General features: G+C 39.2%; 1 protein-coding gene across 2 annotated transcripts in view; it reads right to left on the bottom strand.

Annotated features, from left to right (window-relative positions):
- Positions 1–2,962: 2,962 nt before the first annotated feature.
- Positions 2,963–27,977, bottom strand: part of lmtk2 (lemur tyrosine kinase 2) — a 102,478-nt gene continuing 77,463 nt past the window's right edge. For both annotated transcript variants that reach the window (XM_048551671.2, XM_059654065.1), the window contains 6 exons: positions 27,856–27,977; positions 24,872–25,021; positions 18,733–22,024; positions 17,294–17,432; positions 14,647–14,907; positions 2,963–9,234 (listed from right to left, as the gene is read on the bottom strand). In XM_048551671.2, the coding sequence (XP_048407628.1) occupies positions 9,206–9,234; positions 14,647–14,907; positions 17,294–17,432; positions 18,733–22,024; positions 24,872–25,021; positions 27,856–27,977 (3,993 nt within the window). In that variant the 3' untranslated portion in view covers positions 2,963–9,205. The remainder of the gene's footprint in view (positions 9,235–14,646; positions 14,908–17,293; positions 17,433–18,732; positions 22,025–24,871; positions 25,022–27,855) is intronic.

The following is a 27,977-nucleotide window of genomic DNA, read 5'->3' as shown; positions in this document are numbered from 1 at the left end:
TAAGACATAGGAGCATAAATTAGGTCATTCGGCCCATTGAGTCTGCTCTGCCATTCAATCATGGCGGATAAGTTCTTCAACCCCACTCTCCCACTTTCTCCCGTAACCCTTGATCCCCGTATAATCAAGAACCTGTCTGTCTCAGTCTTAAACAAACTCGATGACCTAGCCTCCACAGCCTTCTGTGGCAGTGAATTCCATAGATTCACCACTCTCTGGCTGAAGAAGTTTCTCCTTATCTCCATTCTAAAAGATCTTCCCTTTACTCTAAGGCTGTGCCCTCAGGTCCTTGTCTCTCCTAGCAATGGAAGCATCTTCCCGACAGCCACTCTGTCCAGACCATTTAGTATTCTGAAAGTTTCAATTACATACCCCTCTCATCCTTCTAAACTCCAATGAGTATAGTCCCAGAGTCCTCAAACATTCCTCATATGTTAAGCTTTCCATTCCTGGGACTACTCTTATGAACCTCCTCTGAACCCGCTCCAGGTCAGTACATCTTTCCTGAGATATGGGGTCCAAAACTGCACACAACAACTTGCCACAAGTTTCTCCCTCCCTTCTATTTCCGATTATCGCTGCTTCTGGCACTGAGCAAGCTGATGGTGCTATGGACAGACATGACCCCAGGTCCTGATTGTCAAAGTTTTAAAAGAGGTACTATATATATTTGTGTTAAATTTCCAAAAGGTCTTATTCAGGAAAGGGTGCATCAGACTGGAAAGTGGCAAATATGACTCCTCTATACCAGGGAGAGGGGAGTACCTTCCAGAAAACTATAGATCAGTTACATTAACATCTGTCATTTGCAAGTTGTCAGAATTAGTCACTAACTGGGCACTTCGGAAAACTCAAGGCAATCAGAAAACAGCACAGTTTTGAGCAAGAGACGTCATGTTTCACCCATTTATTGGTGTTATGTAAAGTAGATAAGAGAAGCTCATTGATGTATAGACAATAGACATTAGGTGCTGGAGTAGGCCATTTGGCCCTTCAAGCCAGCACCACCATTATGATCATGGTTGATCATCCACAATCAGTATCCTGTTCCTGCCTTATCCCCATAACCCTTGTTTCCACTATCTTTAAGAGCTCTATCCATCTCTTTCTTGAAAGTATCCAGAGACTTGGCCTCCACTGCCTTCTGGGGCAGAGCATTCCATATATCCACCACTCTCTGGGTGAAGAAGTTTTTTCTCAACTCTGTTCTATACTGTACTGTAGTTGAACTTCCAGAAAGCTCAGGACAGCATCACACAAAAAGTTTACTGTACAAAATAGAAGCGCACATCATTACATACCAACATGGGCAACAAGATTGGCTGGCTGTCAGAAACAGAATACGTATTAATGGATCTTTTTCTGATTGGCAGGATGTGAACAAATGGGGTCTTGCAAGGGACAATATCTCAACTTTTTACCACCTTTACGAGTGACTTAAATGAAGGGAACAAAAGCATGGTAACTAAATTATACAGAAGACAAAAGTAGGTAGTAAACAATGTTGTTGTGAAGTGAATGCAAGAATGTCACAATATTGATGGGTGCTACATGCAAAAACCTGGCAGATTGAGTACAACAAGGGTAACGTGTGAAATTAATTCGCTTGGGCACAAACGATAAATCCAAAATATGTACTAACTGATGAATGTCTGCAGAATTCCAAGGTGAAGAGAGAGCTGGTGTTCTAGAATTAGAATTAGATTTTGATTTTATTGTCAGGTATACTCAAATTGAGGAATACAGAAGTACAGTGAAAAATGTACAAAGTTGCCATTCTCTGGGGCCATCTTGATTAAAAAAAACCAGAATTAAAACATCAGAGATAAAAGAAACAGAGCAAAAAGGGAAGAAAAACACCTAGATCTTAAAGTCCGATCTCAATAAAAAGCTGCATGGAATGCTTAGCCTCCAATGCAGGCACCCGGGCCTGCAATCTTTTGCTGATGTTGGCACCTCTGCTCACTGGGAGGAGCTTTGCCATAACCACCCAAAACACCGGGAGGTGTCACGAGCATGCTGCCATCATTCTACCAATAGCCTACTCTTGCTGCTGTATCTACGACCACGTCACAGAAGACCCCAAAGAAAGCAAAAGAAAGGAAGTAGATGAAAGTGGGTTCAAAAGCCTGAACGCAGCCAAGCTACTCCAGAGCAAGTCACAAAATGTTCATTTGCGGATGTAGCAAATAGTTAAGAAAGGAAATGGAATATTATCCTTTATTAAAAGAACAGAAGATAAAAGAATTTTATGCTCCAGTCATACAGAACCATTAGTAAGACTACATCTGAAATACTGCGCAGAGGTTTGATAACTCAATTAAAAAGGATGTAAATGCATTGGAGGCAATTTAGTAGATTGATACCTGGAGTGAGCAGGTAAATTTACATTGTAAGGTTGGACAGACTGGCTTGTTTCACTGGCATTTAGAGAAATGGGGTGACTTGATTAAGGTATACAAGATGGTGAATCGTCTTAACAGAAACTATGTTGAAATTTTATTTACTCTTGAGAGGGATCCAGAACTAGCTGCACTATTTTAAAATTAAGATATCCTTTCAGGACAAGAGATAATAATAACAATAATGCTTTTTCTCCTCTCAGAGGGTTGAAACACTTTGGAACAGTGCCTCAAAAGATGGTAGAGATGGAGTCACTGAGTTTAAGGCCAAGATAGATAAACTTTTGTTAGTATCAGGATTAATTGTTATTGGCAATAGATAGAAATGTGGAATTTGAAACACGAACAGATCAGCCATGATCTAACTGAATGGCAGTGATGGCTCTAATGGGCTGAACAGCTTACTTCCGTACCTACTTCATAAGCCTGTATGTAATCTGTCTGGCTGGTTGACGTATCAAGAAGGGACACAGCAACAATGGTACAATTGCTAAATGAGAAGACAAGATTCATAAGTCACCAGTAACAAAATCAAAATATACAAGTTGAACAAAGTTAAATATGTAAATTAATTCATTTTACTTTATTTTGAATTAAATATACATAGTGTATTTAAATTAAACAATTTATTGAATTACACTATGCATGGAAATTAAAGTAAAAATATTACATATCAAAATGTACATATTTCATGGACTGTGACCTGATTTTTTTTCATTAACTATGATTTGCAATCAATTTCATTATATATCTTTTATTAAATTACAAAAAGAAACCTGTACCTATGACTTTGTTACATCATTTCCCATTTACAGACAGAATTAAACACTTATATACATCCAGTACCATCAAACATTAAGTTATACTTCTCAAATGTGCAAGATAAAGCAATACATTGAACAAAATAATTTTGTATTTTCATCAACGATTTAAGTAGATCCAAAGTAACGTAGAACAGGCTACTGTTGACAAAAAGTATACGCAACTTTTAATTTTAAATGGGATGAGGTGGGGGATAGAGTTTCACTATTTACAAATAATTTTCAAGCATGAACCCCTGCAGAAAAGTATGTTTAAAGGAGCATGCAGTTTTTGATCACTGAGGCACATCCCTTGGCTCATATGTTCACCCAGAATTAACCAGACCACACAGCTGGACCATAATGTATTGTTTAATTCAAAACATCCTAGATATGTGCAGTAACACGGCAAAAACTTTCTACATGCTGGAACCTATATTTGCCGTTTGTATTAATAAGTTAGCGATTTGCACAGATTATCTTCAGCTCTGCAGTCTGAAAACGTTCAGTACTGTTGTAGTTTGGAACCAAGTGAACATTTATTTGAATTAAAAAAAACAAAACAGCCAAATTGTTCTGAACAATCCAACAAGGTAACTGGAATCTGGAAGCAAGGTTTAAAATTCATGGCGTGTAGCAACAAATAAAGCTGCTGCACAAGTAGGAAGAGTAACTGCACAAGTGTTTTACTGGCAGCTCTTCAGCCCGCCAAAGATTTTGGCGGTGTGTGGTTTGTTTGATAAATCACCATTAGGTGGAGAACAATATTAAAAAGGACCACATCATTCCTATTTGCAAGATGCCTTTTGCCACTTCCTTAAGCATCTCATCCAAAAACAATAATCTGAATAGTAACAGAAAACAAATGCACAAGGGTTTTGAATGCCACTATAACAGAACAAATACAAATGAGTTAGCATCATTTTGTTTTGTATAAAGAATGGAATAAAGTGTGTCATTCACCTTAACCATGCTTCTAAAGAGCAATGGTTTGGATTCCCATGTAAATACGGAGTCCCCTCAGGACAAGAATAATTTTCATTGAAAAACAGGGGATTTTGCATTGCCTGTCCAAGATGAAGGTGTTTTCCTCCTACATTATTTCTACATTTGGTTCTGAAGAGTTTGGGCCTATAAACAGGCATATTTTTGAGTGACTGGAAAATATAGATCCTGTGCTTTTCACAAGAAACATGAAAATACTTGCGTACATTTTTCACTCAAAGCTGTTGTGAGCAGTTAGATAACAAATTATATTTCAAAGTTATGATATTGCACAGTACCTCAGCAATGTCGTGGAGTAGTCCATTGCAACATACATGCGTGTACAAATGAGGTATACTGGTATCTAAAATCAACAGGTTCTCCCCTCACTATCAAATATACAGTTCATTAGTTTGAAAACAACATATGAACTAACAGCTTGTCCTGACAGACACATACCACAATACAGAGTCTCAATACAAAGTTGTTATGCTTATCCCATCACCTGTTGAACAAACTTTTGTCACTTTACAAGGTCACTGGGGGAAGGGATGGGGACTGGGTAGGGGAATGGGAGGGAGAAAGAAAGAAAAAAAGACAGAGAGAGACACAGCCAGAGCAAGTGCACAGTACTGAAACCACATGCAAGTATAAAAATCAACATGCTATATTTTGTATTTAAATTTTTAAATATGTAAACAGTAACCGTGAAGCTTTACAAACTGTAACACTATCCAAGGATTGAAATAATAATTTCCACATATCAAATATGTACTTCCTTTGCTTAACTCATGAGACAAAGAGATTAATGCAGTTGGATCTATTCATAAAGGGAATTTATCCTACAATTTCTTTTATATCCCCACAGATAGCTTCTGACTCACAGAAGCAATAACTTTAGTCACAATTGGCTCTTGGACATCTCCTAAATTTAACATTTAAAATATTTAGTGTAGGACAGTATCATAAGGATGTAAGCACTGCAAATTCTTGAAAAGGAGACGTTACTATTCGGTGACAGTACTGCATTCTCCCACCTCACACGCTGTGCGCTCGACTGGAATTCATAGTTTCAGCAACAGTACCCTGGCAGACAATCGAAGAGGCGTTACAGAGCAGTTGCAATATTTTTCACAATTCAAAGACTTCTTTTAACTAATATTTTTGATTTAAAGAACTTAGGGACATTCAGGTATGAATTATTAACTTGTTCAAATCTACTGTTTGTCCATCGTTCATAACAGTCCTATCCCGTCAGGCATTGAAGTTCAGTGCTCAGACCTCAATTCAGACAGCAGTACAGATTTCCAATTAACATTTCAAATCATCCACTTACTTTATCTTCCAACTTGATCAAACTAGTCAGGAAAATCCCATACACTTATTTTCTGCAAAACTTGCTGTAATCTCACTGCTTATTAAAAGACAAAAATCCAATTTCAGTTTCTCTTGACTTAACGCATTTCACGTCTTTTATTTAAAGAAAACTCAATTATTAACTCTGTTTGACAGTGTTCATTACCAGTTAGTGGACGCACGTAGTTATGCACTAAATTAATAAATACTTGAAAGCCTGTGTGATTGGAAGTCACAGCATTTGCAATGAATCTCATTTTAGGGAGTCAGGGCCTAGAGAATCACTTATGGAAAAATGATCAATGCCTCATTTTAAGCACCTGTCTTGCCAAATACCTTTCATAGTTCAAGCAAGATACAGGTACACATCATCTTCATATATGTACACTACAGTTGAACTAGTTATTCCAAACAAATAACAGTGGGATATCCCTATCTTTAACGAAGTTTGTAGGGCTCATATCATTTGTCTGATTTGTTTTCTAGAACAACAACACTTATACAGGGCAGTTTTCAGTCCTACTTCAGTCACTAATGCTTTCTGAATTGAGTTCCATGTGATTTGATCAGTCTTTATCAATTCTGTAAAGTATCTTCACGGCATCTTAAGCCTGTAGATTGGATCAATTGTGGGAAACCCTGTGAAAAATTCTGTTTTTGGAAGCCTTTGATAAATTTCTCCTTTTAGAATTCCTTCCAGCATCCCCCAGAAACGTGTCAGAAATTGAGTTTTGCAGACTAAAAGCAGAGTAGTCACACATTCTCTGATTCAAGAAACCTACTTGCACATTTGAAGTAAATTGCAAATTCAAGTGAGTTTGTCATTAGGTGAAATAGCTCAATGGCTCGAAAGTAGTGCAAATCTATGAATAACCTGTTGCACCAGTACACAGTCCATTCATCTAGAATATCCCAAGTGAATTTTGAACAGATATATCCTCTTTAAACTTCAAGGGTTTATGGTGGATATTCTGAGACCTACTCCTGAAGTCATTCTCCTAGTACAATGAGTGCAACATTTATCAGCTCCTCAGGAAGGTATAAAACAAACTGCCCTAACTTTGGAATTCATAGTCTGAAGATGCTCTTGGGCCCTGGCTTAATTATCTTCATAAATTAGTTTCCTTGCTAGCATGCCTTCATTTGTTACTATTCAACTGGCATTCAGAACAAACTCAGCCAGTTTGAATTGGCTCAGATGAGGAACTAAGTTATGAAAAGAAAGCCAAAAGGAAATGAAGGATCTTCAGCCTGATTTCTCACAACAGTAAAATTTACTTGAGCTTAAAACCTTTTTACAGATCAATGCCCTGAAAATTTCAATCTCCCTGCACTAAAATGCACTAACAAGTTTCATCACTCTTCTTACATCCTACACCCTTTGATGGACTACTCTAATTCTACTTCTATAGGGCACAAGACATCCAGAAGATGGGATGATTCCAGTGTTAAAAGAAGTATTTTCTGTGCTGATATTCCTTAGGTTTATGTAGATTTGTTACATTCAGATAAACGGTAACAAAGATGAAGAATTGAAGAAGGAAAAATACTCTTAATGGATCTCTCCTGCTATATAGATAAATGATAGTTATGCTGAGACCAAAAATGCACATGTCTTCAAGGTTGGGTGTTTGCACCAATAGGTAACACATAGCTACCAATAGCAGAAATGAACTGGAATAAAGACTACCAAGCAAAGATTCCTAATAATTAGCCAGTAATCCCCAGGTGGAAGTACATTCACGTGCGCATGGATAATGGGGAAAGGTCAAGCCCAGTAGAATAGATCCCATAGTAGATAATTTGCAATGCTTACCATCTTCATGGCCAACTTGGGCAAGGCAATAACAACAGGACACTGTTAGCACAGCTTTACACTTCCATAAAAAACAAAAATGGAAATAAAATTGGAGGAGAAATAGCAAATGTTTTGTACATTCACATCTTAAACATGGTTATTCATTCTAGGCACTGATTATTCCTTGTGCCTGTCAAACTGCTGCTCAATCAACAAGGCCCACGTCAACAACTAACAGAAATCTTAGGGATTATAATAGAAAAAAAAGCTAAGTCTATGTGGCTAAAAATAAATGTACAGTAGATCTGCTATAGATCTACTGAGGGAAGCAGATTTAACCATTTCCTGTTTGAGTTATAGCTGGGATTCCTCCAACTGAATGGGCAGTCAATGCTCTACCTGGACAGTCAGACTTTTCCATTCTTTTCTAATATTCACTCTTGGAAAGTCAACACTATAAATGAAGCACTACTGATTTACCCACCCTAGTACATCACCTTGTGTCACAATTTGTGCAACTACTTTGCCATCTATACACCAAACTCAGTACAACATTAAACATTTAAAGGTTACACTGCTCATGACCACAGCTCAACAGCTCTTTAAATATACAAACACCAACATCATTACTGGTGGAATGTGGATGACAGTGTAGACATGCAACATTGCAATCTATTGACAGCCACAAGTGAAGGAAAATGGGCCAGAGCTAGTCTTCCTGGCTGCAACAAGGTACCAGCAACTTACAAAAAATAAACTTGTGAGAAAACATATCAGTCACGTGTACCTCTGACATAAGAGCAATCAGAATTTTAGAACTGAACGTCATAAGTTACATATATGGCATATAATCAGTTACTACAGTAAAGATACATTCTTAAAATTATTTGTGTTTCTCAATTTCTGACGGTATTCATAACAAAAACAGTTAGTGCACTCAGATATGTGGATGTTTCATAACCAGTTGTGTCATTTGTAGTGTTCAAAATACAAGATAAATTCAGCGGTGACATGGAATTCATACAACTGTTGGCAGACTACCTGAAATCCTTTCATTATTGCCGTACATATATTGTGGTCAGTCTTAAATGAACAGGTACAGTTATCAAAAGGCCTGCAGTCAAAAGTCTGCCTCTGAAAATAACAATCAGAAAATAATGTTTCAGGCATTCCATCTGTATTCCCACTGGAATCTAAAACTGCCACACTGGACAGCAATATCTGCAATGGAGATGATTGTGAGCTTAGCTAATACTAAAGAGCTATAAAACCACTGGACACATTTTACATCAATAGCATAATGCAGATTTTGGAACAAAACTTCCTTCCAAACTCGAACACACTTTCAGGAGGCAAAGAATAAGACCTAGCATATTGCGTATTCTCTCTCTTATCCCTGAAAAAAAGCAAGCATGTCCTAGTTAACTATGACAGTTTATACAGAGAATTACAGATAATTTTTCAACTCTTCATTGCAGTATTTTGTAGGGAATAAAAAAACCTTATTGAACAATTAACAATCCTATGTTGTGCCAAATGGAAATTACATGTAAAACCGTAAGAAATTCGATGGGAGTAAGTGTTGTGTCCATTGACAGCCTCAAAACTTTTGTAGCCCAGACTTCTCTAAAATCCATATTGATGTGACACTGACCACATCCAATAAAGGACAATATTTTTTAATTTACCAAACATAAAAACTGAACAATTATATTCATTGATTCACAACAACTCATTCATTTTCTCAGAAGAGGGTTTAAGTGATGTATCCATCTTAATTAAATCTGAAACGATTTGCTCTCTCAAGTGTCAAATTATTTTTTAAAATTTGGAAAATCATTGCACACTTCTTTCCATGTTTTGCTTCAATCCTTCTCACCATCTTCACTGCTTCCTGTGAACAAAGTTAAAAATAAATATTAGAATTTGCAGAAGCATTAAACTTCATGGACAGATCCATGAAGCGTTCTGATTGCATACAACTTACAAAGCGAGGAGTGGGGTCAGGAAGGAGGAAGTAAACTAATTATATGCTTCTTTTAAAAAAGGTCATTTTCATTAACTTTCACCCAAAAGAAATAACACTGTGCTAGTTACTTAACCATTGATTGGGCACAGAAAGCTTCTGTTTCACATAATTTCACCTCCTTTATTATCCATCTCCATACATCGTGCATTATAGGTCTCGACACTTCAAGGTTCTTTTGTTGAAAAAAATCCCTAAGTGTATGATCCACCAGTGGGATAAACTGATCTAGAATCTTTCATGGAACCTAAATGTGTTTTGGGTACAGACAATGATGCAGGATGCTTGAGTGGGGTCTTGGTGACAGAGTGAATGCAGGTGAGTGCACCAAATATGTGAAGAAGAAATTCTCAGTCTAAAGTCGAATCAACTTAAGAGTCGGCACATCACCAGTTTCAGCCCGAGCAGCAGCTGGGAAGGTTAACGAGAATTACATTTAACGTTAAGGAACTGGCTGCCAGAGTCAAAAAAAGAGATTTTGGCCTTGTTGATATCTGGCTGAAGAAATTTTGGCTCATTCAGGATATGTCATCAAGTGGGCTTGTGCCACTACCAGTTACAATATGTCAGTGGTACATTCTGGCTTACTTTTTATTTAAAAACCTCAATAACAAGAGTTAGGAAGTGCTGAAGGCCTGGGTCATTATTGTTTGCTCACTGTTTTGCTACTGCAGATATTACACAGCTGGTGCACTCACATCCAGGTGTTCACTTCACACTGTTGCATTAACATCACATAACCTTGATACATAAAAGGCTTTGGTAATAATTTGTCCAGTTGAAAAAATGGCCAATGACTGTCCAATGAACACAACTGCCTGAAAATCACAATAGATGAGAGTCATGAACTGGGTCTGAAAGACACTGCTTTAATGAACATCACAGCACAGAAGGAGGCCTTTCAAATACACATCAATGGGATTCTTAAGACTGCCATTCTTTCTGAAGAGTCCCTGGTCTCAGATAAAAAGGACATTGGCTAGAAAAGCACACACAGCATGGTGGTTAGCACTGCTGACTCAGCGCGCCAGGGATCCGGGTTCGATTCCACCCTCGGGCAACTATCCATGTGGAGTTTGCACATTCTCCCTGTGTCTGTGTGGGTTTCCTCCAGGTGCTCTGGTTTCCTCCCACAGTCCAAAGATGTGCATGTTAGGTGGATTGGCCATGTTAAATTGCCCATAGTGTTCAGGGAGGCATAGATTAGGTGGGTTATAGGGCTTGGGTCTGGGTGGGATGCTCTGAGGGTTGGACCGAAGGGCCAGTTTCCATGCTGTGAGGATTCTATGATTCTATGATCAATCTTGGAAACAGCCATTGTGCAATTGGTTAGATTATTCACTGCAAGAGACATTTTTATATTTAAAAAAAGACAGAACTTGAGTTTCAACAAATGTAACTCTCACTAAATGTCAGTGGCTACAGCTGGAACACTTAACCTGTTTATTTGCATATTTACCATTGAAAACATTGATTAGAATTAAAAGTCAGGAAAGCGCATTTATCTTGGGTTCTACGTCTGTTCCACTTCCTACAGGTGACTCTAGTTAAAGCAGGAGGACTGTAAAGACGTGGAAACTTCAGAGTAATTGGTGCAGTAAGTACTTTGTAAATTAAACAGGAGACAAAAGCAAACCATCGATGACAGAAATTAGCTACATCAGTTACAACAGCTTTTACTAATGCTGCATGAGCAGATTGGGTTGTCAGTACCACAAACTTAGCAGCAATTTTAATTCACGTCAATGTTAACTTTTAAATTATGAAATTTATATATTTGCTGATCTTGTGGTATTGCTCAAATAGTCTGGGGCTTCAGTATCCTGGTTCGGTGCTAAAGAGCTCCTAAAATTCTGCTCTGTAAGGGATGTCAGTTTATCCAAAAGAAACATCAGCTTTCCAACTCAACAATATTTTTGATTCTTTGAATTTGGATTCCATAACAAGGGGTTAAATTTCTTAAGAGTTATAATTAAAAAAGAAAGATATTATAGAGGAGTTTGAGACAGAGACAATTACAACACAATGAAGTAAATATTGAAGAAAAGCACCTTTACATTTAAAACACATAATCTAGATAATGTCAATTAGAGTACAAATGTTCACTGCAAGGTAAAATTAGAATTAGATTTAGATTTACAGAAGTACAGTGAAAAGCGTACAAAGTCGCCAGTCCAAGTGCCAGCTTAGGAACAAAACAGAACGTAAAGGATTAAGTTAAAAGTTCAACATTATAGTTCAACGCTATTCGTGCATTTGTGTGTGGGGAGCTGGAGGAACACAGCAGGCCAGGCAGCATCAGAACAGCAGGAAAGCTGACGTTTTGGGTCTGGATCCCTCTTCAGAAAAGGGTCCAGATTCGAAACATCAGCCTTCCCGCTCCTCTGATGCTGCCTGGCCTGCTGTGTTCCTCCAGCTCAACACCTCGTTATCTCAGACTCCAGCATCAGCAGTTCCTACTATCTCATTGGTGCATTTCTACTCCTCATTTTCCTGGGGAAACAGAGCATTTGTAATTTTTATATTCCAAATTCTCACAACAAAATCCATTCCTGGAAAATATCTTGTGAATTTTTCTTTATACTTTCATACTGCATTCCTGAAAACTTAATTGCTCAGTGGGCACAAAGTTTAATCAACTAAGAGACCTAAAATTCCTGCCCACTCGAACATGCCTATAAGTTTGAACCAGGCTCAAGACACCATGTCTGATCTCTTCCCAAATCAAACCCTTAAGTGGATAATTATTTGCCTTAACTTTGAGGATGGCAGGGACAGACTAGATGGCGATGCAAGGGCTTGATTTCCATGTTGTGCTTACCCCCACTTCAAAGCCGGTTAGGGGGACAGACCGTTTGCTTAGCTTCTCCATCCAGACACCAAACTACCTTCTCCACTACATGACCCTTTACATTTACCTGGTCATCAACTCCAGAATTTAGAACCTGAAGGCTGCTTCTAGCTCCAGTTCTGGCATTGCTATTGCTACTGGGACTACAGAGCTGCCAGCCAATCGCAGTGGGCTACAATTCTTGGAGGCTGGATTTTTGCTGGAAAAATGGGAAGAAACCTTGTCTGTCCAGCCAACTGACGCTGCATAGAGGGTTAGTTAAGCGTGGGGATGCTTGGCCAGGAGGCAATGTCTATTGATGTATTGAGTGGCAGGGTGGGAAATACCCATGTCCATAAAAGGTAAATTAGAATCACAATCATCTTTAGCAAGGTGTTGTACACAATTAACAGCGACTCAATTCAAGTTATCATCTACTTCTGAACTGGTCAACAAAACCTTAGATGGTTACAGGAGGATCAGCTCCCCCCTTTACTTCATCGTAACATTTGGTGACCCTGTTGCTTTCTTTCAAATTACTGAAGAACAAATGCACTCAGATATTTGCTGTTTCAACACCAATTTAAATCTTTCAACTGTAAGTTCATAATGATGCATTATCTTGAATAGTTAAAACCTGCTGTCATGCTCAGTCCAGCAATGGATAATGCTTCCCCAAAGCATTATAGCTGATTGCTTATGTCATGTAAAAGTGACTCATTCACCTTAAATGGTATTTCTGGAAGTAAAACAGATCAGACCTTGACTGACAAAGGTTTCAATGCATTGCAGATGATACAAACAAACATGGAGGGAAATGGAGTATTGAGGCAGCAGGGAGGCTGCAGAAGGATTTAGACAGATTAGGAGAGTGGCAAAAAAATTGCATATGGAACACAACGTGGGAAAATGTGAGGTCATGCACTTTGGTAGGAAGAATAGAGGCATAGCCTATTTTCTAAATGGGGTGAAAATTCAGAAATCTGAAGTGCAAAGGGACTTTGAGCCCTGGCCCTAGATTCTCTTAAGGTAAACCTGCAGGTTCAGTCGGTAGTTAAGAAGGCAAATATAACATTAGCATTTATTTTGAAAGGACTAGAATGTAAAAGTAGGGATGTACTTCTGAGGTTTTATAAGACTCTAGTTAGACCACATTCAGAATACTGTGAGCAATTTTGCACCCCATATCTTGGGAAGGATGTACTGGCCCTGGAGCAGTCCAGAGGAGGTTAATGAGAATGATCCCAGGAATGAAAGGCTTAACACACGAGGAAAGTTTGAGGACTTTAGGTCTATACTCGGTGGAATTTAGAAGGATGGTGGGGCGGGGGTGGGGGGTAAACTTGCATAATGCTGAATGGCCTGAACAGAGTTGTGAAGATGTTTCCATTAGCTGGAGTGACCGGGACCTGAGGGCACAGCTACAGAAGGGAAGACCCTTTAGAACAGAGATGACGAGAAACTTCTTCAGTCACAGCGTGGTGAATCTGTGGAATTAATGCCACGGAAGGCTGTGGAGGCCAGGTCATTGAATACATTTAAGGCAGAGATAGACTGGTTCTTGATCGTCAAGGGGAGGAGTCAAAGGTTACGGGGAGAAAGTGGGAGAATGAGTTTGAGAAATTTATCAGCCAGGAATGAATGGCAGTGCAGACTTGATGGGTCAAATGGCCTAATTTCTGCTTCTATGTCTTATGGTCTATTAGTAATTGTGCTTTTACAAGAAAACATTGAATCTGTAAAATAATTTCAATGCGCCTATGGTAGTATGAAAGCTTAAAACAGTGAAAAGTGAACAAAGATCTCCCACAGGAAAAGCTAGAGAATGAGAATCAGAGTTAAAGTGGGCTGATTTCATACATCTGTCTATTCTGTAAATACATATGCTAGGCAAACCAGTTGCAGGGCTGTACTATGACTGACAGAACAGCAAAGTTCACTTAGCGTCAGGGCTGTTGAAGTGCAGATTGTTGCATTTAAGTCAGATTTCCTCCATCTATTCCTCTCCATTTCCTGACATCCAGGTTGCTCACCTCAGCCAGCATGAACATCACTGGTGTTCGAAAGAATATCAGGCTTCCTTGAAAGTTGGATAAAACGTTCCACCACAAATATTTTCACCTCATTATTTACAGCTGGTCAACTGAGCTTCATTGATTTTTCATGATATTAGCAACATTGAAACCATCCTGTGCCAGTCAGATCCTCTTCAATTCTATGTTCCCACTTAACCGCAAACCTATTCCAATTACATCTATTTATTTATTTGCATAACTCTCTTCTGAATGGGCGGAAATTACAATAGCACCGATTGTAAATAAGGTTGAAAGACCAGAATACCAGACACATTTGCTCAAATCCCTTTGAAACTAGTCGAAATAGAGGCAGGGTTATGCTTGATTCATGAAAAGTATAGGAATAGCCAATACGATGTTGAAAATAAGGCTCACCTCCTTGTTCGATATCTGAATCAGTAAGATGAGTGAGAGAGAAGCTGGCAATATTGGATGGTGAGATAGAAAAACGAGAATATGATGAGGTCATATCTGTCCACTTTTGCTCTAAGGCCCGGGAGGATGGTGGAGGGGAAAAGTATCTTGAGGAGGGAGAAGGAGACGGTTTTAAGGAAGCAAGGTGATTTGATGTTTGAGCGATAAATGACGACTCCGAAGACGACATGGAAAAATCATCTTCCCATTCAAAACCACCACCTGAAAAAGGAAGCACAGTATGTTTCATTTAATTTGTGTATTTTTGATATGAAACAGTGACTAAGAATAGGTCAATATTTTCTTCAGTAGGTTTCTAAAACAAAAAGAGGGTAACATGAAGTTGAAGTACATTTCCTTGTAAATGAAACTCTGTAGAAGATGTTCTAATCCAGAAAGCTAGTTGGTGAAGGATAGAACCAGAGCCAATCCCAATTCATGTTTATATTTATTTATAAAGTTCTGCATTACAAACTTAACATCTCTGAATCCCAGCCATCACCGGCCTGCCTGTTTTCAATTATATAGATTTAATACACTTCTAGCAGGAGTGGATGGCCCCTCAACTTCTGGGTTTGAGTTGTTATCTAATCTAAGCATTCACATTAAAGATCTCCGTTTATTGAAACTTGCTGTATACACTTTGGTTACTATGTTTCTGTTTCGATAGTAAGTCTACTTTAATAATTTTTTTTGTCTGAAAAGCATTTATGAAAGGTGCAATATAAATGCAAGTCTCTCTCATCTATCAGTTGTACAACTGAGTTTTCACTGGTCCAACTGCGGGCGGACAATGCCTCAACCAATTCAGGAACCCTGCACAGAGCAGATCATCACACATTCAACATCATGAAACAAAACACAATTCCAATGAAATCCAACAATTCAAAAGGAACTGTAATCAGGAGAAAAATCTACTAAAGTGGGTGACAAATTATACTGCCATCCAAGCAGTGCATTGTGCAGGCTAATGTTGGCAGATGTTTGGTCATAACTCTGGCCTTATCTTGCTGTGATTTTAGACTTACATGTCCATATTACTGTCAATCCATTCCATGCTACTTCAGTTTTCTGGAACTGAATGAATATTCATGAGGATTCAGTAAAATGGTGAAGAAGTGTGGAAGCCAGAGGAGCAGGATAAGCAAGTTAAAATGAATACAAATTGTATCATGCTGTGTTTAAAGCTTAATCATAAATACAACATTCATCAATTTGATTGCTTGTTAGTCAGCAAGATCCAACCATTAAGAACGTTTTGTGTATAAACAAATCATCCAATCTGCAAATCAACCCAGTTACAAAGGTTTCCATGTTTGTTCTGGCTGTAATTTTCAAAATTGCAGTGAATATTAGCACTGAAAGGAATAATATAATTACAGCATAATCCAAGAAATTACAATTGACAGATTCATGAAATAAATAAGTTTGGAACTAGGTTTACGACGTCCTGATGTATGATATGCTAATCTTTGCAAGAATGCAATAACTTAACAGAAAACTGTTGATTCTTATTGTATACTAGAATAAAACATGCTTATATTCATTTAATTTTGTTGTCTCCACAGGGATAGCAAATGAGAAGCCTGGTTATGGTAGATCAAAGACAATAGATAGGGAAGCCAGCTGGAAAAGAATACCAAGAAGTAGCGAGGGCAATAAAGAAAGATGTTTATGACTTAAATCTGGCATACATGATTAAGATTGTGGTAGTAGAAGTGACTTGCTAAAAATGTCACATCAGACATCGGTCAGCAGAAAAATACAGGTGATGTGAGTTGAAACACTATATAAAAAGGTTAAAAATCATTACCCATCTTTTGAAGAAAGTACTAAACCAAAGTCTAGGATTACACATGCTGCTGAACATTAAACACAATCTGACACTTTTCTTTTCAAAAGGTACAGTGAATTCTCTACATGTCTTGAATAATTTCCTATCTGGAATAACAACTCTCAATTCAAAATAACTGGCAATGACACCACATCTGCATGTCTGGTAGCTTTGTGCACGTAATTGGCAACCATTTTTGTCTATACTACATCCTAATTGTTAACACAAAACACAATGTGAATCATTTTGGTCCACGTTGAGGACGTGCTACAGTGCTGTGTAAATGCAAGGCTTAGCACTGATTACTCTCTGTAATAAAAGTAATCAATGGCTCTGATGGCTGGGTTGAGCAATCCAAAGTTCAGCTTACTGAAATGAAAGGATAGAACAGTTGGCCAGTGAGAAGTTACATAAGTAAAATTAGACTCACTTGGAAAGGTGTGCGCAAGTATTGCTGATTACTATTATGGGGGAGTGAAGGCTAAGCTGTGTACATCAACTGAAAACCAAGATAGGATATTTAAAAAGGAAAAGGTAAATTTAAAAACTTGCATCGACTCATGCAATCACAAAAATTATATTTGATGATTAAATACTCCCATCTACAATTTAGTTGATGATTTTATTTGGAAGATGTAATAACAGAGGAAAGATGCATAAAATTAAACCGTTTTGAGATACTAATATATACCTCTGTGATAATATTACATCATAACACAGGTGCATTCTCAGCGTGTTTCCATAATTTAGCTACACCAAGACAGATATTCATACCTTCTTCATCAGTGGAGCTCTCTGAATTTGAGAACCTGCTTGCGAAGTGGGAGCCAGATAACATGATGGGGCTGCCACCGTCTGAAACCTGACTGCTTTCTGCTGCTGAATGCTCTCCCAGTTCTTTGGTAGGGGTCTCCTAAAATGTCAACAGATAGGCCTTCAATGGAATTTGTTGAACAATTTTAAACAATGCCATCTTGACACTCTCAGAAACACCACTCTGGCCTATAATAGTGTAAATTACGACAGCCTGCTGTGAAATCATAGCTGTCACTCATTACTAATAATATTTTAACCTTCCTCCTGGTATTAGCCAATGATCAGTACTTCGGTCAGTTAATTATCCAAATTATGGCAAGTATGCCATGATACAGCACATCATGGTTCACAATCATCACAATGTAACATTCAGAACTATCTTTTGCAACAGCAGAAAGTAGTATTTCAGCCTGTTTTTCCCCCAAGAATACTGTAAAATACTCTATGTGCACGTTCTTAAAACAAATAATTTTAGTGCCATTATAAAAGTCAGATCCACTTATTTTACTGTAGGCAGCATTCTTAAGTACAAAGCTATATTTTAGATCCTTACTGCTAGTTCTAGATGGCATTCAACCACAAAATTCTTCACAAAACAGAAGTATATATGACTAATTTTGCAGTTTGCATCACAGGATGGAGACACAGTACACAATAGCACAACAGAACATAGGCACTTGACTAGGAATTATGTTCCCTGTAATACTTCCAATTAAAGAGCATCTTTACTACAGTAAAAAGTCCATAGAATGCTGCACAGTAGCATTAAGAAAAAAATTCAATGTCAAGCCACATAAGGACGCATTAGGACATGTGACCAAATGTTTGGTTAAAGAGGCAAGTTTTAAGGACAGTCTAAAAGAAAAAGGAAGGGAGAGAGTTAAGAAAGTAAAGGTTTGGAGAGAAAATTCCTGAGCTCATTTAGCAGAAGGCACAACTGATTAAAATGAGGGAAAACCAAAGTAATCAAAATGGAGAAATGAAGACCTCTTCAAGGCTGTCAGGTTCAGACTACTGGAATTCAGGCTGTGGACCATTATTGTGAAGGTCATTCGTTAGCTGTCTGGAGGATGAGGAGTAGTATTTAGAATGTACTTAGGTTAAACTCAATTTGTCCGTAATCAGAGAGGGAGCTGTCAGTTATTAATTAATCGATCAACATTTTAAAGTACATTGTTTGAGACTTACAAGCACCATCTCAACAATGATCAACTTGACTATAATCCATTCAATAAAGCATTCCCTTAATTACAAATAAAGGTGCTCCTTTGGACACAGTAGCTCGTAACTCTTGTTTTTTTAACAAGGGATGACAGCTGTGAATTATAATTTCCATCAGCAATAAAAAGAACAAGAACTGGGGAAGAAGGGAATAAAAGTTCATCCAAAGTGCTAACCTGATCAAACAGAAAGACTGTGACATCATCAAAAAATGACACAATCTTCTTCACTTGCTTCTTTTTCACATCTGCTTTGAGAAGTTCAGGAGGTCTGGGTCCACAGTCTTTCAATAAACTTTTGAGGGATTTTCCATCATCATTCTCAGTCACAACTATTGGTACAGGATGTGCCGCATCATCTTCACTCTCGGAACTGGGGCTATTGATAGAATAGCCTCTGTAGTCATCATCTGAATCATCACTGTTTTCATCTTCTTCATCAGCCTCTATGCCGTCTTGTTCCTCTGACAGATCAAAGAATTTAGATGCATCAAGCCTGCCAAGGTAGCGTCCTTCAACATCGGGTTCCTTCAGTCTAGTTCCTTCATTACCTTTTGACAATGGTTTTTTAATATCCTTTTCGACAATTATTCCAAAGTCTTCCTTCATATTTTCGGAAAACTCAGTGCCGATGTCTGGGATGTTAAACATAACCTCTGGAATGGACACTGATTCAGAGACTGTTACATCCAAGTTATCCAAACACCTGTCAGAATTTTCGTCATTGATTACTCTATTAATTCTGTCATAGGTTCCTGTTTTAAAACAATTTGGAAATTCTCCGTCGTGATCGGAGCAAAAAGTTGGCGACTCTTTATTCTTGTTATTCAAGCTTTCTTCTGATACTGACAGTGCATCACGAAAGTCAAACGATGTTGACATTTTGTCACTATGGTCAGCAACAACCTGATTAGCTTCACAATTAGTAGCACTTTTAAGATGAGTTTCTTCATTTGTCCTCTCAGCATTCTCACACTCAACTCTCTTATCTGGTTCAGAATCATTATCTGAAAAATAAGCAGAATCTCTGTGGGAATTTTGGTGACCATTAGTCAATGTATCGGAGGCTTCTTTGGGTGTGTCCCTATTGATAATGTCTCTTGTGGGGAAGACTTCCTCCTTGGATACAACAATAACTGGGTTTGAGGGTAAAGAGCTAGCCAACTCATCAGTGGGAACATCCAGGGCAGCTGAGGTGGGAGATATGCTTGCACTGTGGCATTGTGACGTCCATTCAGGTGATTCCAGATTTTCAGTTTCATAGCCACTGTCAGGTTGTTTTTGAGGTGGTTTTAATTTCTGAGAAACTGTATTTTGTGTTTCTAAAGATCCCAACACCCTGTGCATCTCCACTGAGTCTAAAGAATCTGGTGTTTCTGTAGAATGTTCTGAATTTATATGCAAGAAGGATGCACTATCTTCTTCTGTGGGGCTAATTTGATTTGATAAATCTGAGGAAGGCACAGAAATCTTAGATTCAGCATTTGCAAAACTACTGAATGAGGGTTCGGGTACATCACCAGTCTCCAGTACTTTTGAAGCCCCTACTGAAGAATGCCCCGAAGGAATTGAGGCTGACAGTTCAATATTGTTGGATGCACTGGAGGCTTCAGTCTGAGGGCTAGTAGCTATTGTTTTTAGAACCTCTGTTGGAGAGTGAACAAAATGCACTGAAGCTAATAATTCTACACTTTTAGAAAGACCCAGAGGTTCAGATAGGGGAGTGTTTTCCAACATGGGTTCAGACACAGAACATACAACTGGCATTTTGTTGATGTCTTGCAGTGGTCGTTTTAAGATACCTTCATGTAGGACATGAGTTGGACTAAAGGGATCAACTTCTACAACTTCCATGTACTTCATCAACTCTGGCACTGTGACTACAGCTGTACCCTCTTCTGCCGTTTCACGGATTACATCTTCTGCAAAAAGGTGTTTTTTGGCATTATTGCACGTGCTAGCAGCGGCACTTTCACTGCACTGAGCAGTCTCTTGGCAGTGTTTGTGAGGCAAAGTGATATTGCAGTTAGAAATGCAGCCATCAGTAGCGTCACATTCTAAGCCTGAGCTATCATGTAGTATACATCCTTCATCTAAGTCCTGGTTAACTTGCTGCTCCTCACAAGTGGTTTTATCTTCATTTAAAAACATGCACAGGTCCTGTTTATTTTCTAACAGAGGCTGCAAGCATACACTCTGTGAAATAACTTGCTTAGTAAGACTGCCTGCAGCTCCATATTGTTGAGAGTCAGATAACTGCATGCGTTGATTAGTTAATTCTATAGTCTGTGCACTGTCAGCAGTGTTGTGTGATGCAGAGTCTGATAAAGTACCAACTTTCACCACATAACTGGCATCGCTTTTGGGTGAGGAATCACGTAGAAGTTTATTTTCCTTAAGAAAATGATAATTTGAAAACAGCTGGTCAGATGGGAGTAATCCCAAACTGTCATGGTCATTGATGTTTTCTGTACAAACTGTACCTGTTTTAGCATTCAAAATGGAACTAGAAGTCTTTACAAGTGGTATAGTTTGGTGAATTAAGGACTCCATAGGAGTTTCTTTACTTGAAACTAAACCAGATGCATTTTTTCTTTTAGTCTCATTGAATTTGGGAAAATCAAGCATTTTGATCCCTTCAGTGTTCAAATATCCTTTATTAAATGGCATCTCATCTAACGTATGTTCATAAAAGATATTGTTGTGGTGAGGGCTTTCAGCACAACTGGAGGTGTAGGAACCAAGCATAGTCTCAATTACTTCAGACTTTTGCAAGTTTTGATTGTGGCCTGGGAAGAAATCGACGTCTGTACTCAACTCGCCCCCCGAGGCACTCCGAATAACAAAAGACTCAGAACCCTTGACTTGAGGGGCTCCTTCGCCAGCATTTTCTGAATTTTCAACTGCAACCAAGTTAGTTTCACTTTGTTCCTCTAACCGTATATAGTATTCACTTCCAACAGAAGGATAATGGGCATTAAAGACAGGAACAATTCCTGATGCTGCAAGCAGACTTCCATCAGCCTCTTGTCTAGTGAGTTTATCGTCTGAATGAGTGCGAACTATTGAGAAATTGCTTTTGTCAAAAGCACTCGTGGGGTAGAAGATGCTCTGGTAATTTACTTTCGGCCCATCAGTTCCCTGCATATGATCTTCAAAATGGTCTAGTTTAGCAGTTTCCCACACATATTCAAAGTTCAGTCCTTTGCTTGTTTCTGTAACCGTGAGGATATCATCCATTTCCTGGTTCAGTCGCTCAGCAACAAAATGCTCCAGAATTGGAAAAGATGAATTATTTGCAATAGCTTGCCGGTTGCTATTGCTGGACTTGAGTGCATTCCATCTGATTTCAAAGTCATCTTCACATTCCTTCTGACTTTGCATGCGGAGATAAGTCAGTAGCCTGTGAATCTCCTCAGCTGTTGGTCTCTTTTCTGGAGGTAACCAACAAAATTGCAGAACTTCATACCTGTAAGACATACCTTAGTTATTAGAAAAGGTACAACTGTATATGTTCATATGCATGCCTTTAGTATAAAGTTAGGATGTTAGTCTCAGTTGGTTTATTCTGGCAGGGGTCTCTGATCTGTTGCAGAAATATAGAAATATAAGGGGAATGCCTAAGGAAATATCATTGTTAATATTTCTTTTGTTTTGCTTCCTAAAATGCCATTGGCTCCCAGATGCCATTTCATCATTGTTCATAAACTTAGACAGTGAGGTGCAACAGGATGGAGAAGATGAGAAAAGGGCAAGTTTGGCGCGTGCACACATTCCAGTAGAGGTCACTGGACATTAAAGCTGAATATGACATCTCAAAAACCAATCTGGCAGATAATAGCCAACTCATTACTGTCAGCAATTCATACGGTAGGTGAAATAGAGACCCAGGAGGACTTAAACATTTTTCATTATTGTGTTAGGATGAAGGAGCTGGAAATGCAGCATTCAAAGAAAATGAGACTTATTTTTCCAAAACAGGAATCAGTTCACGTGGTTGAGTTACTTGATTTAGAAGTGTCTTCACATTCCCAAGTCCTTCCCACAGCTTTTAGACGCAACACCACCAGATTCAGGAGATCCCTCTTTTTTTCAGAAAAATGCTGATGAAACAAGTTGACAACTCATATTGTGCACACAGATTGGCTGCAAATATTTACAAGGGAACGGGATGAGTTCCTGAAAGAGGCTGACACCATATTTATGGACTGTCATACATCACTGCCGCTGGTGACTATTTAGGTGATATGACTCTTCGTTAACATGGTCCCCAAGAACTGCTGGTTGCCTTTAGCAGCCAGGAGTTAGATTTTCTTTCCCCCCACACTCCCGCTCTCCAGATACTTGCCCAGGGTGGTAGTACAAGTGGGAAGGTGTGAGGTCATGCACTTTGGTAGGAAGAAAAGGCATAGATTATTTCCTAATTGGGGAGAAAATTCAGAAATCCTAAGTGCAAAGGGACTTGGGAGGTCTAGTATGGAATTCATTGCCACAGGAGACTGTGGAGGCCAGATCATTGCGTATATTTAAGACAGAGATTGATATTTGATTGGTTCTTGATTGATAAGGGGTTCAAAGGTTATGGGTAGAAGGTGGGAGAATGGGATTGAGAAACATAACAGCCATGATTGAAAGGCTGAGCAGACTCGATGGGCTGAGTGGCCTAATTTCAGCACCTATGCCCTCTGGTCATGTGTGAGTGGATGGAGATCATAGTGCTCTTATGAAACCAATGGACTATGGATGCTGGCGATCCAGAAAAACAGAAAATGCTGAGGAACAGTCATATCAGAATTGAAACTTCGACTTTGTTCTGTCTCCACAAATGCTGTCAAATTTCCTTAGCACTTTCTATTTATGTTACTGTACACTTATGACCTTATGAAATGACAATATGGGCAGAGTTTGAACAGAAGGTGCTTTCTCAACTTGGTAATAAGAAGACAGGAGCAGAAACTAGACCATTTGGCCCATTAAGTCTGCTCTGCTATTTAATCATGACGTATACGTTTCTCAACCCCGCTCTCCTGCTTTCTCCTGTAACCCTTGATCCCCTGGATAATCAAGAACCAATCTATCTGAGTCTTAAATGTACTCAATGACCTGGCCTCCACAGCTTTCTGTGGCAGTGAATTCCATAGATTCACCACTCTCTGGCTGAAGAAGTTTCTCCTCATCTCCATTCTAAAAAAGGTCTTCCCTTTACTCTAAGGCTGTGCCCTCGGGTCCCAGTCTCTCCTATCAATGGAAGCATCTTCCCAACAGCCACTCTGTTCAGGCCATTCAGTATTCTGAAAGTTTCAATTAGATCCCCAGCTCATCCTTCTATACTCCAATGAGTATAGTCCCAGAGTCCTCAAACATTCCTTATACATTAAGCTTTCCATTCCTGGGACCATTCTTATGAACCTCCTCTGAACCTGCTTCAGGGCCAGTACATCCTTCCTGAGATATGGGGCCCAAAACTGCACACAATACTCCAAATGTGGCCTGACCAGGGCCTTATAAAGCCTCAGTAGTACATCCCTGCTTTTATATTCAAGTCCTCTCAAAATAAATGCCAACATTGCATTTGCCATCTTGACTACTGACTCACCCTGCAAGTGTCCCTTGACAGAATCCTGGGCTAGAACTCCCAAGACTTTTTGCACTTCAGTAACAATCCATGTTGCTCTAATAGATACGAACTTACAAGAATTCAAGTGCAATTCCTTCGCCATTTACACTATAAATCATTGCAATTTATACTAAATAATTGTCACTTGGCAAATGCATTACACTCTCCCAATTTGAAACTGTTTACGATGTCTGAAAGGTATTATCTTCACAAACTGAAGTAATATTTTCTGCGTAGATTCACATTTAAATAGCCACATTCGCCCAATTCTTGCAAGCAAAGCACAACATTGATTAGTATTGCTTTAGTTCGAAACAAAAGATCATCCATGCTTTAGAAACACTCTTACACAACAACTTTTAATCTAGACAGGCACAAGTTTTAATAAACTTGCTCTCATTCCCTGGTTACATTTTAAACAGAGACGTTCATTCACCAAATATTCCACCACAGTTAGAAATATGCAACAATGGTGTAAATATTATCACCTTGACACAGATTTACTCTGTAGCACAGATTTCCTCGATACATTTATAAAATTTGCAAAAATCAAAAACATGTATGCAGACATTTACGTCAAGATACGATATCAGGCATATTTGTCTCCTAGCAACAATGCCTTGTCCATATAAGCCTTATGACTAACAATGGGAATTACATTTCAGCAAAACATATAAAGCTGTAAAAACAAGCAATTACCATCTGTCAGAGTGAGTCAACTCCAGCTGTGGCTTCAGGAGTTTAATTTGTTGTTCTTTTATAACAAAGATTAGCACCTCTTTGTCAGAAAGATGCATATAGGGCTGCTTGGCATTCTCAAATAACTCCCATATCACAACACCCAATGACCTGTAAAAAAAGTAAAGATTGCGTGAGAGAGGAAAAGGGTGAGAGACAGGGGGAGTTGGGTGGGGCGAAGAGCGAGCGAGACACAGAGACAGCGAGTAAGGGAGTCAGAGAGACACAGAGAGCTGGAGAGTGTACAAGAGCGAGAGACAGACAGAGACACACAAAGCGAGAGAGAGTGAGAGGCACACTGAGTGTGTGAGCACAAGCCAGAGAGCGAGCACGAGAGAGAAGAGACACACAAGAGTCATCACTTTTTTGTCACTCACAAAATAACACCCAGTTCAAAACTACAGACAAACCACCGTAGAGATTCTTCCTGATTCAGGTTAACTTTGTTTCCTTTTTCATTGAAATCCAAAGAATGTTTTACTCAAAACAGTTTACAAGGAAGAAGTTTAAAGCTGCTAATATGTGGACAGATAATGCTGGGTCTCTCAGTAGGTCAGGCGCCATCAGCGCAGACTGAAACAAAGTTAAGGTTTCAGATCAATGCTGACCAGAATAGAAACAGTAATGCTATCTCTTCCTGCAAGCTCACTGACCTGCAGTGTTTTCAATTTCCCACCACCCCCCAACAGATTTCTAGCAGGCACAATAATTTTTTGCCCAAATTATGTTTTGTGCTGAGAGCACAAAAATAAATAAAAATACAACAACACTACACAAAAGCATTCCTTTGTGGAAGATGGTTGTGATTACTGTAAGTTAATCACCTTAATCCAAGGACAGTCTTTAGGAACTCCTCCAGGTAGATTTTTCCAGTCAATCTGTTTAGAGGCACTGCACATGGCTGAAGCACATGTGAATTTAATCCAACCTTTCTTGCTTAGGGAAATGGACACTTCTTCCCCACTGCACTGAGGGGCAATAGACAGTGGTATTATCACTAGATTATTTATCTAGTGACCCAAATAACATGCTGGATGTTTGACTGGCCTCTGGATAATTGGAGATAAGCAACAAATGCTGGCTTTGCCAACAACGTCCACTTCTAGGACTTAATTTTTTAAAAGCCACAGAAGCACAAATCTTCAGGATAGTGTCCTCGGCCAACCAATCTTCAGATGCTTCATCAATGACCTGACTCCTCCATTAGGTCAAAAATAGGGATGTTCACTAATGATTATACAATGTTCAGCATCCTTTGCACCTCCTCAGAAACTGAAGCTACATACAGAAGTGGACTGCAAGACCTAGACAACATCTTGGGTTGAACTGACAAATAGCTAGTGACATTTCTGTTACACAAGTGCCTAGGCAAGACCATCTCCAATCAGAGACAGAGTCAATACACACTCCTCGCTCCACAATCCCCATCAACCTCTCCCTGAAATTGCAGGAGATGCGACACCTGCCCCTACAATTCCCCTCTAACCCCCGTTCAACGTCCCAGACAAACCTTCCAAATCTGACAGGGATTCACTTGTACATCCTCCAACCTGGTCTACTCTGTCCATTGCTCTTGATGTGGCCTCCTCTACATCAGTGAGACGAAGCGCTGACTCAGTGACCAATTCACAGAGCATCTGTGCTCTGTACTCTATAATCAACAGCACCTCCCGCTGCCAACCATTTTAACTCCCCTCTCACTGCTTTGGTGACATGTCCATCCTGAACCTCAGTGTCACAATGATGCCACATGCAAACTGGAGGAACACCGCCTCATATTCCACCTTGGGAGCCAACAGCCCAATGGCCTGAACTTATCATTCAACAGTTTCAAAATCTCCCTACCCCCAACTTCATTCCATGTCCAACCCTCCCTTTCATCGCCACCTCCTTAACTTGACACTACCTGTCCACCTTCTTTCCTATCTATCTATCCCACCCTTCCCACTGACCAATCCTCACTACTCCCTACATGCATCGACCTATCACTGTCCGACCTAACTTGTGCCAGCTCCAACTCTCCTCCCTCTATTTTGTTCCCAGCTCCTTTCCCTTATCCCCAGTCCTGAAGGGTGTAAACCAGAAATGTCAACTTTCCTGCTCTGTTGATGCTGCCTGACCTGCTATGCTCCTCCAGCTCTACATTGTAGTAACTCCGGCTCCAGCATCTGAAAATCTTGCTATTTCCAACAAGAGATAATAACTTTTTGCCTGATACGCAATGGCATTACCATTGCTGCACTCCCATTGTCAACATTTTGTGGGCTATATTAACCAAAATCAGAACTAGACTATATAAATATTCTCACTACAAGATAACGTTAGAGGCTATGAATTCTGTAGGAGAAAACACACTCCCATCCACAAAGTACTTATTAGAAGTCAAGAAAATGCTCCCCACTTGCCTGAATGACAGTCGCTCCAAAAACTCTCAAGAAGATGGACATCATTCAAGTCAAAACAACCCACCTGACTAGCATCCTAGCCAACTCTCTCACACAGCAGCAGCATGTACCACCATCTAGAAGATGCACTGCAGGAAGTTACCAAGACTCCTTTGACAGCATCTTCTAAATCCATAACCTGTAACATGTAGAAGTAAGTGATGCATGGCCAGCACATCCTGCAAGCTCCCCTTCAAGTCACACAACATTCTGGCCTGGAACGATATCGCTGTTCCTTCACATTTAAGTTTCTACAACTCTCTTCCTACACTTGAAATACTGCAGTGATTCAATATGGTAGCTCATTACCTTTCCCAGAGCAATTAGGGTTGAAAAATACTTGTTAGCCTTGAGGCAAAACTCTCATTGCTTGAATCAAAAGTAAACAAAAGTGCAATCAATAGAATGATCTTCCACTTGGGTACTATAATGTGATCCTTCTATGCAGAGGAGGGGGAATAATCAAACGTTACTTAAAAACTAGCAACAGTGTAGGCTTACCAAATATTGCTGTGTCTTGTCTGCTCTGCTACTACCATGCTCCCATAAACATCACCAACAAGCTCAGGTGAAATCCAACGCAGAGGAATATATTGACCATCATTACTTATGATATAATCCTC

Source organism: Stegostoma tigrinum, chromosome 23 (assembly GCF_030684315.1).
Source record: "Stegostoma tigrinum isolate sSteTig4 chromosome 23, sSteTig4.hap1, whole genome shotgun sequence".
In the NCBI taxonomy this organism is placed as follows: Eukaryota; Metazoa; Chordata; class Chondrichthyes; order Orectolobiformes; family Stegostomatidae; genus Stegostoma; species Stegostoma tigrinum.
The sequence above is the reverse complement of the archived record's forward strand: the minus strand, read 5'-3'. Positions and strand labels throughout refer to the sequence as shown.